The sequence below is a fragment of the Desmodus rotundus genome, chromosome 2 (assembly GCF_022682495.2).
Source record: "Desmodus rotundus isolate HL8 chromosome 2, HLdesRot8A.1, whole genome shotgun sequence".
Lineage (NCBI taxonomy): Eukaryota > Metazoa > Chordata > Mammalia > Chiroptera > Phyllostomidae > Desmodus > Desmodus rotundus.
The window spans coordinates 13060652-13075249 of record NC_071388.1 but is presented as its reverse complement, the minus strand read 5'-3'; the positions used below and the strand labels follow the sequence as shown (position 1 = coordinate 13075249).

The 14598-nt window shown below is 40.8% G+C and overlaps 1 protein-coding gene across 6 annotated transcripts in view; it reads right to left on the bottom strand.

The window, feature by feature from the left end:
• Nucleotides 1-14598, bottom strand: part of APP (amyloid beta precursor protein) — a 238273-nt gene that overhangs the window by 77166 nt on the left and 146509 nt on the right. For all 6 annotated transcript variants that reach the window (XM_024562633.4, XM_024562639.4, XM_024562643.4 and 3 more), the window contains one exon: nucleotides 4795-4928. In XM_024562633.4, the coding sequence (XP_024418401.2) occupies nucleotides 4795-4928 (134 nt within the window). The remainder of the gene's footprint in view (nucleotides 1-4794; nucleotides 4929-14598) is intronic.

Genomic DNA, 14598 nt, shown 5'->3' with positions numbered 1-14598 from the left:
GCTGGTCTGTGGACAGATGTTTACTTGCATACTTTGTGGATTTCCAAACGATGAGACAACTTGATTCCTGTTCTGTAAGAGCTTGTTATTTATAGGTGTTTATCCCCAAGGAATTGACTTTTCTGATGTCCTTCAAGATGACCAAAAAAGGCAGGCTCAGAGAACGTTCTATGAGATAACGCCGCATCAAATTGCCATGTGGTTTTTAATGAGATACTTTATTCTACCCTAACATTGATTGGCTGGGTGAGATACAGGACAAACATCCCATGTTGTTTTCACGAAATTATGGACAAAAGACAATGGAGTCTATTCTCAACTACACTTGACAAGCATATTAAAATGACCTAAAAAGCTCGTAGCCAAACTGGGAAAAATGCCACATTGCTAGGAAAAAGAAGAAAACAAAAGAAAAGAAACATTGTCCCAGAAGTTTCGGTGTCTCTGTGAGTTAATGAAGGGCACTAGTGCGGAAGGGTCTGCTGAAGACCACTTTTGCTTTTATGGATGAGAGATAAGCCTTGCATTAAAAATATTTCAATTTCCTGCTTCAAGAAAGTTCACAGTGGCCTACCCTATCACGTACTCTTTAGACAGCAGTCTCAAAATTAGTTTGAGAGGGATGTCACATGCTTTACTAGAATGCAAAAAACCGATTTTCCATATTACATTTAAATTTTTACAATCTCACTGTGTATATTCAGAATCTGAGCTTACAGCTTTAAGAAGAGAAATAATGGAATACTTAAGATTTATTTAGCCAGTAAATTGAAAAGAAACATTTCTAGAGAAATGAAATAAAATGCTGATTTTCAGAGAAATTTAGTAATATCCTACACCCTCACAAATTAAAACAATCCACCTATAACGTTAGGTCTACTACTGAAAGATCCACACACCTCCCTCTGAACAGTGGCTTCCACCGAGGTAGCGGGTAAGAGGTAATATTTCTGCTGACCTTACCAATACCAGGTCCAGTGCTGAGTGCTTACAAAACCTATCTCGTTTCATTGATTCCTCACAACAGCCTATGAGATTAGGCATGGTCATCCCTATTTCTGGACCACGGTTAAGTACCTGCTCAAGGTCATGCAGGGAAAAGATGAAAAAGGGAAGATACACACAAAGAGCTTGGTGGCTCTAAAGACCACGCTTCTGTCCCGTGTGGCCCAGTTGGCTCTTACAAGTGGCCAATCTAGCAGATGAACTAATTTTATTTATATTTGGTTACCACAGGAAGGGCCATTCCAAGATGTTGATGCTTATCTTAAAAACAATACATTTAGAGTTAAGTCAACTTTTGTTTTAAAGAACTTCATTTTAAGGGTACAATGAAACTGGTAAGTGCATAACTAATAAAAGTACTTCTAAACCGTTTGGTATCTTCTATTTGCTAGATACTATTTGTAACATATAGCAACAGAAATCTGTAAGTTTAGAGTTACTGTGAACCACCACAACAAAAAACCAAAATATCAAAACCAAAATAAACAAAGTCCTCTGTACTTATAAGAAAACAACAAAAACTACAATACAAATAATTAAAAGGGCTACATTTTTTAACTAAAAATTCTCAGGTGGTTGATGCCTATGTTCTTACAAAGAAATTTTCCACTGCATGCACAAAACTACCAGCATCTTCTGGATTTATGGATCTTCAAAGACTTGGTAGTTTCACGCGGAGACAATGGAAAACTAGCACAGAGAGACTGAACAGGCAGGCAAATTCAGAGTCGAACAGCCCCCAGAGTGCAGTACCACAGATTATGGGGATACTCTCACTTCCCTGTGACCTCAGGAATCTAACAGACTGCATTCTCTGCTCCAGGACAGCATCCCTTAAGTTATCTCAGGTATAACTAATGACTAGAGGATGAAGAAAATCTATTAAAATGTAGATGCACTAAGTCATGGGTTAAATAGATGTGCTAAAACAAAATTAAGTTACTACTCTAGGAGAGATTAGTAATATCTAAAACTAGTAGAGTACTTGAAATCAGTTGTCTTAATAGGATCAAAACTACAAAGGCACTGGGAAAAACAATGTAGGATTTATAGTTTTTAAAAATAATGACTGAGTTCAAGTAAGAAAAGCAAGGTTAGTAAAGTGCCTTATATAAACTCATAGGGACTAAAAGTTTACAATTCAGCTGGAAAGATAAGACTTTATATATATGGGATCTGTCCAGAAAAAGTCAAGCCGTTGTTAATATAATGAGAATGGTTTGCATGACATTGATGTGACGTGGCAGCAAAGGAGAAAGGACTGGAATGCACATGTATGAACAGTGATGACTTCACTGTACTAGTCAGTGGGGGTGACAGATGCCATTGACTGAGCATGTGTACTGTGTGGCTGTCATTCAAAATGAGTGAGTACAGCAACGAATCTGTATCAGATTTTGCTTGAACAAAATTTTGCTTGTTAAGCTTGAACATTCCTCTGTGGAAACTATTCAGATGATTCAGAAAGCTGCAGCTACGGGCAACTGGTGGTTGGCAGCTTCATCACGACAATACGCCTGCTCATGCATCACGTCTTGTGCAGAGTTTTTGGTGAAACATCAAATCACCCAGGTGACTCAACTCTCCTACAGCCAAGATTTGGCACCCTGTGACTTCTGGCTTTTCCCAAAACTAAAATAACCTTTGAAAGGGAAGAGATTTCATATCGTCAATGAGATTCAGGAAAATACAATGGGGCAGCTGATGACAATTGGGAGAACTGTGTGAGGTCCCAAGATGTCTACTCTGATGGGGACTGAGGTGCCATTGTCCTAAGTATAATGTTTATTGTATCCTGTGACTTCTTCAATAAATGTCTCTATTTTTCATAGTATGTGGCTGGATACTTTCTGGACCGACCGTGCTATATATAAAACAATCACAGATAAAACTGAGGATCAAATACATAGGACTGGATGAAAAGCACGAGCAATGACTGCCCGTCCCATTCCGAGAACTACGTGGGGTATGAGAACGGGTGAGACTTGCCCCGTGTGAGGGAGAGTGGAAGGTGTTTCCAAAGGAAGTTAGTGCAGACGGTGGTGCCGGGAAGGCCAAGACGACCTGAGCACGTGCGGAGCAGAGGCCAAAAGCTGTTTAACGCTGCCAACGTGATGGTAGCAGTTGGGGGTGGGGGAAAAAGCAGGAGGTCTGAAGTTGGGGTACTGGGGGTTGGGCTGTGAGGGTAGGCACTGAGAATGCCTAGTTGAGCACTCAGTATCTATTCTTGTTATTTTTCTTTCCCTTTTTTGTCCCAGATACGGGCTTTGAGGGCAGTGGGAAGCACCTGAAACCTTCATAGACAGGAAGTGAGATTGAGTTTAAGTTTAAAGGACATCACATCAGTGGTAATGAATACAACCCACAGTCATCCCAATATAGATTTTTAAACAAAGACTCCACATCAACTTGTGTCTTTCCTAAGGAAAAATCCTATTTTTCGAAAGCACTAGCTTCAGGTGAAAGCTCACTATTCCACTACAGCTAGCTTTGTAGTTCAACTCGCATTTGAGTTTCCACGAAGGGCGACAACCAGAACTGTGTATTGTATTTCAGAGCTCAAGTACTATGATTATATTTTTCTTACCCTTAACGTTTATTCCTAAGTAGTTCCAAGTATTGTGTGGTCCCTCTCTTAAAAAAAAAAAAAAAAAAAAGAATTGTGTTGTGTTGTGCCCAGAGATATATTAGTCCTATGTTTTAAAACGTAAGCTCTATTGTTATTCAGGTATGGTGTGGCCAACACATCAGGAGATGACTATCATTGAAAACACAGTTTCTTGCTTAGTTTCCAACATGCCACATGGGGAAGCACGAGGGTCGGTCAGGAGGCAGAGAAAGTAAGAAAAAAACATGGATAAAACCTTTATCCTTTATCGTGGTTTATGAGGCAAGGAATGAGCAAGGCAGGGTAAAGTGGCTCAGCAAGTTCAGGACTGGCTAGTTTGGGTGACTTGGGTGGGCTCTGGGGTGTAGGAGCTATCAGTCCTTAGCTGTCTGGTACCTTAGCCTGGAGGCAAGTAGGGCAGGTTGATAGCCGCCTATAGTGTAAGAGCACAAAGAAAAAGGGTAGTTGGGGGTATGGATTTTGAGTGGCTGGTTTATACTGGAAAGGTGTGTTTACAGGCCAATCATTTGCTATCTCTTAAGAATTGGCTCACCCCTGGAGGGGCAGTCTCTCTAGGGTAGGTAAGGTCTCAGATGCCAAATCACCAGAAAAGACAGATATAAAAAGGCATGATTACTATAGTCATTAGTAAATGACCTATCTTGATCTTAAAAAATATTTGGAACTAGATGAAATGATTATTATGTTTCACTTTAGTTTTAAGTTTCTATAGTCCTATGAATGAGCACTGTAACAAACGATTGGTTCAAAGATATAATAATCAGGTGCTTAATACAAAAGTATTCTTTAACAGTAACTAAAGAACATTTTAAAGGATTTTAATTTTTAACTTGATGGTTACAGGTTCTCTACATATAGAAAAACAAAAGCATTGAGAATGTTGTAAACACTAATTTTTGCTTCCAAAATCCTATTACACTTACAATACCTGGATCGTTCCTAGGTGGGATGCTCAGGAGCACACGACCCCTCCCCCCTAATCAATATCCTACAGCAAACATTTAACATTAAGGCCATGTCTTTAAGGATCTGGCTAAAATTAAAGACCTCACCCACCCCTAGATATTCATCTGCCATCGGGCCCCCATGGAGATTTGAGGCAGAGGCAAGACCAGATTTCCCCTTTATTGCAGGGCTGAAGTACGAACGAGCCACAGTACCTGGGACATTCTCTCTCGGTGCTTGGCCTCCAACCTCTCTTTGGCTTTCTGGAAGTGGGCGTGTTCATTCTCATCGCCAGGTGTCTCGAGGTACTTGTCAACGGCGTCAGGGGTGCTGGCTGCTGTTGTAGGAACTAAAAATAGAAGGAAAGGAGGTTTGAGAAGAGAAACAGACTACCCAGTCATTTCAAAGAAAACCGTATTTTTCGTTTATTCCCGAACAAAGAGTTTAGTACAGAAGCACACACAAGATGTTAATGCTGTTTAAGAGGAGACCACGAGACATTTCGCAGCACAGTAAGATGAGGGCTACCCTTCTCAAGAATCAGATGAAGGAAAATCTTGAAAACAGTCCATTTAGTGATTATAATATTATATTTAAAATCCTTTGCAAAACAAGAAGGCATAGAGCAAAAACAGTTGGCATTTGATACAGACATGTTGTCTTAATTCCTACGCTTTGCTAAATTAATTTTTGTAATCTCTGAAGTAAAGGATGTATCATTAATACTATGTCTTAAGATTCCTACAAAAAACCAAAGAAATCTCAAAATTAGTCTACTGCAGAATAATCGCACCAGAGTAAAGGTAAATCCTACACTCTGCAGTCTCTGTTTTACATAGCTTGATTACATGCTATCTTTTATGAAAAAATATTTTAAACACTACCAAACAAACTCAGAAAGTTAATACATGAATTTTTGAAATCCTAAAAGAAACTTTCTACTTCCACAAATTTGGCCATAGTCAACTGATTCATATGACTAGTTGTCAAAAGGGAAGTGATTTCTATTCTGAATTCCACTAATACTTCTAGCAACATTACTGCATTGCAACATATATTGCTATATTATGTGAAAACATAAATGCCTATACAATTGAAGCGTGCATATAAAACAAAAATGTCTTAATTCACATGCTGAGTGAATTATAACACCGATACAAGCAGTTTTCCAAAAGATCAGTAATGACTAATAAGAATTCAGAGCATTTATGAGCTTATTATTTTTAAATTAAAAAAATTTTGATATGAAGAAGAAACCATGTCAACCAAAATAAACCCCAATAAAATAAAACAAGGTGTCTGCACTATGTTCTCAGGTCAAATCAATTTGTTTTTTATTCAAAAGATAATTCAAGTATCACTAATGTTCTAAATATTCTTCACTAATCTTCTCTAATTACTGGACCATTATATTTGAAATATAATAACACCAAAAGGACTTGAATGAGAAGAATTTATGGTTGTATGATTTTGAAACTAAACTCTAACATAAATGTCTTCTGTACATGCTTCAAAAAAACATCTGGAATGTTAAGAATCCACTGGCCCCAAGATTTACACCAAAACCAGAGGTTTTTTTGTTACATCATTAAATATTACCATTAAAGAGAAACATTCATTCTGGTTTTGTTCCTTCTATACCAATCACTGCTTAATAATTATTTTAAAAAATAAAAGCAGTTAAGGAATCTACTCAGGTTTTCAAGTGCAAGGAAGGCCATAGGACATATTCTTGATTTTTTTTCCAATACTTGTGTGTCCACCTCTTACAACCACACCAGTGGATGTTGAGTCAGTTGGTCTGGGATTGGAACAGGACATACGTATTGAAAAACATCTGTCCCCAGCTCTGTTCAGTAGACAAAGGAGAGGATATTTCAATAGCGAAAGGAAGAAGAAAGGCAAGAGCATGAGCTTTGCAATTAGGCACAGCTTGATTTTGGCCTCAGCCAAGCTGAGGCCCGGGGCCCTAACAAGGGCCCTGTCTTCCGGTTCCTTTGCCTGTCACACCAATGACTAGGAGTATTAGGAGAATGAGATCCACACCATGCGTCAGTCACCCTGCAGAACGATGACTTCCTGTAGCAAACTTCCTTCCTCCTTTGCTTACTATATCCCAATTCAAAATGTAGAACTTATGCCACCATAGAAAAAGGAGCTACTTTTCTTCCAAATCCACCGAGAATTACACACAGAACCATGAAGTACCAACTGCAGAAAAAATAGGAATTTTCCTAAGAAATTTTCTGTATAACCCACGTAAAAGGATGAAATTATAAAAAATGAGCCCTTAATTTTAAGACTAAAAGATAATTTTCAATTTAAAATCTTTTTTTGTAAAAACACAAAAAACACACAAACAAAATAAACAAAGGTAAATATCTTTCTGCAACTCAAGCAAATCACTAAGCAAGTATGTTTAACTTAATCATTTTCCCAACTTACAACGGAAATAGCATTTAGCATTTTAAAATTTATTTCCCACGGTTTTAATTGTCATCACTGGTACAGCTCCAGTGAGAACAAGTTAAAATTCTTTTTGGCATAGTACAAGATGGCAGAATGACAAATTTAGGCAAATCCTATTTTACATTTTAAATAAATAAAAATGTGTGGGGCTATGTTCTCTGACCAGGATAGCCAGGGGCTGTAAATGTTTTAGTCTTATCATGGCACCCTTTTTGGGGGGTGGAATTATAGAAGTTACTATGTAAGTGGAAAGGCTCTCCAATGCTTATGACTTGCAAATATTGTCTATTGTTATGGAAAGGAGGAAAACACTAACACCTGAGTGTCATTAGCCGAAGTTGAAATACAGTTTTACAATACTAAGAAAAAAATAATAAAGACATGAGCATGTGAAGTACACTTAACAAGATTAAGAATATTTCATGTATTAAGCCTTTTTTAAGCACGTGGAAATAAATGCAAAGACTGCGTTACATGTTTATTCCATTCAGTCAAGCTATTTTTCTTTTAGAGTAAAATCCTTGTTAGTGACCTCTGTTCCTCCAGTTGAGAACTTCGAGGGGAGCTGTCTCTCCTTCCATCCTTTATTCAAACATTTTAACCACTCATACTAACAATGCGTCTCAATCGGTGTGAGTGAAGTTTTCTTGTGTTCGTAACAACCAGCAAACCAGATCCCTACCCTGTCAGGGAGGGAAGAAGGATGACACATCTTGATATTTTGAAATGAATTTAGCATTTCAGTATCACTACCCTGCAGCTGGTGAGGAGGAAGGGGAGAACATTTAAGGAGGAGTTTCTGCACAAAACTCATCTTCTATCTCTCTAATATTCCTACACTTGAAGACGCTGTCACACCAGGACTGGCTGCCACTGTGTGATGAAGTCCATGAGACACCCTAACAAGGACGGTGGCGGGGGCAGGAGAGCCCGTGCTCTACACCTTGACCCTTTCAAGCTACCTCCTTTGGGAAAGGACAGGCTCAAGGAACATCAGAGCATGTCCCAGGGCACAAAGGAACAGGGGGCTGAGCCCAGCAGTCACTTGGGTCACCTGAACCACTTAGAAAGCGAAAACAAATCGGGCTCATTTTTGTGTTGTTTTAAAAACTTCCACAAGGCAGTTTATAGTGTCCAGACACCTTTGAGGTGCCCTGGATACTGTGATATGGGCCCAGATTTCCAAGTTGGCCAAATCATACAGCCTCCATTCAGGAGGGCCTACTGTGCTAGTCACTCGACACATGTTCTCCTTTAACATGCAGGGAGAAGAAAAAATTACCCTATTAAACCATATACTACATAGAGGGGAAATACTATTCATCTCACATGCTCATATCCCCAGACACACACAAATAAATCTGAATTCAGGATTCAGAAAACCATGGAAAGGCTATAAAGTTAATACTTAGAGCAGAGAGGACTAATCCAATGACATGTCTAGGGCACTGGAAAGGGTTTGTTTTGGTTAATGAACAACGTGAACTGGCCAAAAATATACTTTGTTATGGTAGCTGCTGGCCTGTTTTCCAGGCTGTTCCTGCTTTGTATGCCACCTGGCAAATCACCTCCAGCCAGCGTTCACCAGAAGCAGGATTACAAAACTAGGGTCAAAGGGAAAGATCCCATAGATCTTGAGACTGAATAATCTTTTAGCCCTCAGTCCCTGTTTGGACATGCTCATTCATTCTTTCCGCAAGCAAGCTTGCTGAGTATAGTCACCTTTCCGAAAAAAATACTCAACTTAAAACTCAGGGTTAAGCATTTCTAGGTCTAGATTTTGATCTCTAGCTGCCAAATCCTAAGCAGCACTCCCACCATCCTCTACATGTTTCTTTAACTTTCGGATGACCTTCCTATCAATTTTCTTAGTCTTGTAACAGCCTGGTAGCATACGGTGGGATGTATACCTTCTTATACACAGCATGGGTGTCTGCCCCTAACACCAAGTGAAAAAATACAACAGAAAACCAGTTCCCACTCACAGCACATTACTGCCTCAAGATGAACATTCTGCTTCCAAAAGCTTGGTACACTTCTGGATGAGAAATGCTTTGGATATAAGCCTCATCCCATTTTCTTTTTGTAACCCTGGGAGGTCAGAGGTATCTGAGAAGCCGAGCCAGTAGCCCAGATGTAGACTAGGCTCCATTCAGAGAAGTTGCTCAGTCCTTCATTCCCCCAAGTAAAATGACAGCTTCTACCCTATGTGAGGCATGGGGGAGAAACCAATGAGCAAACAAAGACCCTGTCCTTGTGGAATTTTGTTCTAGTGAAAGAAACAACCATCTCAAAAAATAATAATTCACATGGCTAACGTGTGATGTGATTTGTTATTATGGAGAAAAAAAAATAGAGCGATGCTAAGAATCAGGAGGGCTGGGGGCAGGGAGTGGAGGAGAGTAGACCACAGTAGCAGTAAGGAAGTGGCCAGGCTGGGTCTCGCTGCAGTGACATTTACAAAACAGTCCTACTTTCCAGTCACCTGCTGGGAGAACAGGGCAGGCCGATGGAGAAACTCGCACAAAGGCCCTAAGAGGTGAGCGTGGCTGGAAAATTCCAGGATGGGCAAGGGAGACAGTATGAGAGAGGCAGAGCCAACACGGGTTGCTTTAAAGGAGAGCAAAATGTGCTTTAAAGGATCAGTCTGCTAAGGGGCAAAGCCATCAGGAGATCTTTAAAGAGTAGAACACAAAGGGGAGGGTGGCTTGGAAAAGTAGCAGGGAGGTGGTGAGGGGTTCTCACTGTGTGTCCCCCCCACCCCGCCACACTCCCCCCAACACAGATGAGAAGGATCAGATTCATCCCATTACCATAAAACACTGTTACCTAAACCACAGGTAACCAAACACTAAGGGAAGTACTGTTTTCTCACGTGTGAGGGCTCATTTCAGTTTTAGAAATGATGCACCACGGCTTGTCACAACACTTCCGCTTCACACTGCCATCTCCTGGTAGCGCCTGCCACAGCTCAATGGGGGGGGGGGGGGCGTGGAGGGTGAAGGGGAGCAGAGTTGCTTCCAGTTTATTAATGAACCCTGGTACTGTTCCCAATGTTCCTGTCACACAATACACGGCCATTATTGGGGACTCGGTGCCAGCAAAATGTTTCCGTTCCTGTGTTTCCCCTTCGTAATGATAAGGGAGGTTACTTCAAAACAGGGTGGAAACTGGTATCGTCTGCAGAATGCAGTGGAAGTGACTCTCCTCGCCCATTTGCAGGGCCCCTGTATCAGACACAACGTCAAATTTGAGTGTCCACGCACCCAATACCCATTCCAGGTCGGACTTTACAATTACCACACGGTATTCCATTTCATATTCGCACTAAAGACAGCAAGAACGTGGAGTCCACAGCCAGAGACATCGTGAAAAATCGCCCCAATTACTTTGATATTTGTTGGTTTTCTCAATTTCTAGGGCAACACATAAATTTAGTTATAATGGGCTCAGGATGCAAAAAGAGAATAATCCCACCTTCAAACAGTAACAGCTACAACCACCGACACCAAGCCACAAGGCAAATGTTTCCCTTAACGGAAGCCCATAAATGGCATCTAGTCAATATACTAACATTAGGTTCTAACGAGAAAATTTGATTAGTTTCCCTTTGCCAGCAGAAAGGCAATGTATTACCTCTATAGCAATGACAATAGAAAATGAAAGTAAATTAAGACCTATGTAAGTCCTTGCCTTATTGCGAAAAATGCGATTTTATACAGAGCTGGCAATACTGTCACTTGAAATGGCTGTGATTTATATGAGAGGTGGCAATGGGGATAATTTATATATGGGTGAACTGTAAACCCGTAAAGAACAATTTTATGTGAAACTTTAATTTCCAGACATGGCAGAGCTTTGCGGACTGCCACCTTCGCTTTTCTTTTTTAAAAACAAGGGCTCCATTTCGCTAATTCTGAAACAGCAAAAATCCCCAACACACGCGACACTCCAAGATCTATCACCACTTCCACATGCGAGTTGGGGGAACCATCTGTAACGTGAAAGAGTCTGCGATCCTTAAATGGGGTTATACTCTCTCTCCAAACAGAAGGAACAAAGGCACTTTCCCCGCCACGGCCTCGCATCATTACTCTGCAGCCCGTGTGACTGGGGCTGGCAGACCGCCAATGCGTCAGGCGGACATAAGTAATAAAAGTGTAATCTACGCTGTGTTTACTCTACCCCAGCCGGCCTGCATTTCTTTTTTATGTCTTAGGGACACGCACTGCCATGGGAATTTTGTTGAATATAAGAAGTGAGAGTGAAAGAAGGAATGCTGGTGTTATTTTTATTGATATCCACATCCTACTTAACACAACGCACCACGATTGAAAAGCATCTTTAAGTCTGAATCCAAAATATGTGTGGGAAGCAACAGTGACCATGACTGGCATCTAGACCTTCTTAGTCTTCGGTTATTGTTTTTTCCTCAGTTTGCTGGAGGCAATTCCCAACTTCGTTAATGATGGATCATAAAGGGGTGACCTGTCACAGCTGCTCAAGGCTGAACCGATGAGTTCAAAGAGTCAAAATCTCCAATGTTGTCCACTGTGACAGAAGCTACAGCCGTTAAAGCCAGGTGAACTGTTAGCCTCTATGGAGGTCTTCAGGATGAAACCAATTTCATTTTGTTCCAGCTTTCCACAGCAAGCGTTCCCTACACTTGTATGTTTTATTTGACGTTGTTGTTTAATTCCATCCCATACTTGGGTCTCCTCTCATCAACGAGACTGTCACGTTATTAAAAGCCGGGTATTTGATTTATTCTGCTGGTGTCCTTTAAAATACCTAGCTCATCCCCAGCTCGTCCTGGGCTCAAAAGTAACAGTTTCATTAAGCCAGAGGTTGGCCTGCTGGTCTGCTTTTGTAAACCGTGTTTTATTGGACACAGCCGTATCTATTCACTTGTCAGTTGGCTGTGGCTACCACCAAGCTACAACGAATACCTGTAACAGAGACCATGTGGTCCACAAAAACCTAAAATACTGACTATCTGGCCTTTTAGAGAAAACTTTTGCTGATCCTTTGTTAAACTGCTTACTCTTCTTTGGAAATAGCTAAAGATTAGAGCACATATATAATGAGCATTTTCTTTACTGTTCTGAGTAAATAAGCTTTTTTTTTTTTTTTTTAAATGCTGGTTTTGCTGAGCAAATCAACAATTTTCCACGTTAGGGTTTCTCACCGTGGCAGCTCAGACCTCTTCGTCCCAACCATTCTGGATGTCAAAGATGCAGCGTCTCATATCTGATGATCTAACAGGCTTTGTTGGCACTGATGTGACCTATAATTTAATGTACCACCACGTCTTTTAATGATTTTAATTGTTTTAAATAATGCTTAGCCATTCTATAAAAATATCAGTTCTCTTAGTGTTCGGGAATGTGGTTAACGGAAACTACGAGTTGCTATTTCACAATCGGAAGAGCAAACACAGTGGGATTAAGAATAATGGTTCAAGTCTGGCTAAAGATTAAATGGCCTTGACGTTCTGACAGGACAACTCTGGGCTAGGGTGGCCATTCCATTCAAAGGTCACACGGTGAGTTATCCACAGTTTGCAAATTGTATGCTTCTGAGGTTAACAACCTTAGAACTGGGGATGGTGGTTTGGCCTGATTTTATATATTCCCTGGAAGACAACTAGGGGATTCTATGTGGGCCATTTGGATGTGAGTAGATACCAATTTTTATTGCTTCCCCAATCCTGCATGAGGCCACATCTACACCTTTACAAAGAACCTACAGCCATAAACACAATCCCAAGTTACATCCTAGATGCCAAGTAGCCTGTGTAAGCAAGGCTCCGCGGTAGCTCTACATATGGTCGTTCTCTAGCAGATGCTGGGATTCTGTGAAGCCAGGAAGACACAGAGAGAAGAGGATGGGGTGGTGTATGGCAAACATGCACTTCCACCCCAGGGGCTTATTGATTTATTCTCTGCTTCCCTAATAGTTCTTATATTAGAGTAGGAAGACGATGAGACCTCTAACAAAGGTGAGAACAGCAGCTTCTACCTTAACTTGCAAATATCCAGGCTGCACACATTCAATTTCATAAACATCAGTGGAGAATTGGAGGCTTCCGACATTCCAACACTTCGACATGCCTTCAAGTGTATGGAAAGCATACATGTTTTCATCAGTCTGGTTATACTTCTGAATCAGATGGGGGCACACTATTAGTCGAGATCACATGTTCTCACAAAGGGGTGATTTTGTCCCCCCTCCCCACCAAGGGCACATTTGGCAAAGTCTAGAGATACTTTCAGTTATGACAGCTGGGCTGGTGTTACTGGCACCTAGTGGGGAGACGCCAGGGATGCTGCTCCCCATCCTCCACACACCCACAACAGTGAATTATCCGACCCAAAATGTCAATAATGTAGAAGCTGAGACCTTGCTGCAGGTGTTGTTTATACCACAACTCGCCCCAAGAAAAGGGGGCAGGATGGGTCATTTGTCAGTCTCTTGGGTCAGACCCCTTGGTGTAGTCGGCTGACTAAAAATGGGCATGATACTCTCTGTGAGATTAAATGCCATAAAAGAGTCCATTTGTTTGCCATTTGAGATGCAATCTGATGGGGAGAATACCACACACACACAAAAGATCATACTCTCATCTGAAACAAACTAATCAATGAAACACGCGTGTAGCGATGTCACTGTTCACGAAGACCGCACTGGGCAGGCTGAATGTGAGACCTTTGCACTGTTTTAAACCCAAACGGGCGGACACGAAAGTGACGTCAGAAACAACTCAGGTCTTGCTCACAACATACTTTACTCCAAATAAGACAGGGATTTTCACAAGGGTTCAAATCTACAAGTTTATTTGCAAAATGAAAGCTCTTAGCATCACAGCTCTATCCTATGTATCAATAGTTTAATCATTACCTATGATACCAACGCCCCAAATTAAGTGTCCCTTGAAAATGTTCAGAATTGTTTTTTTTATGACAAAGACTAACAATCTAGAAATATCTAATTATAATAATAAGTCTTGACAGGAAAATTATTGTACTTAAAATGTAGGCCATCACACATTTTCTCTAATGTGTGTAATTTTAAATCAGTTTAACTGAAAAGCATTTTCTATCTCAGTTCACATTTTTTATGGGATCAGAAGTAAGTCAGACTGAGAAACCCGTAAAACCAGCCACCTTTGTGAAGAGAGATTCCCTCCAGCTGGGTTGGTTAGGGAGCCCCGGGTTGGTGAAGGAGCCAAGTGCGAGCTCAAGTTGCTGAATCAAAGGGGCCTGTTCCCGGTTCTAGTCCTGGCTCACGTTCTGCAACTCCAGTCTGCTGTCTGCATCTGACCTCCAGACGACCGTGACTTTTTCAACTCAAATGTGCAGCTTTGCTACAAATAAGGTAGTATAGCTGCCCAGGCTATAAATAACTACAAATTATACGCTTCCTCCAGCCTGTTTGTACAAATGCTGCAAAGCCCTTCACTTGCTGTGACTGAAGAGTCTCTGTAGGTAGATAAGAAAACATAACTGCAAAATCACACTTCACCCTCCGAGAAAGTGTCGGGATCCCAA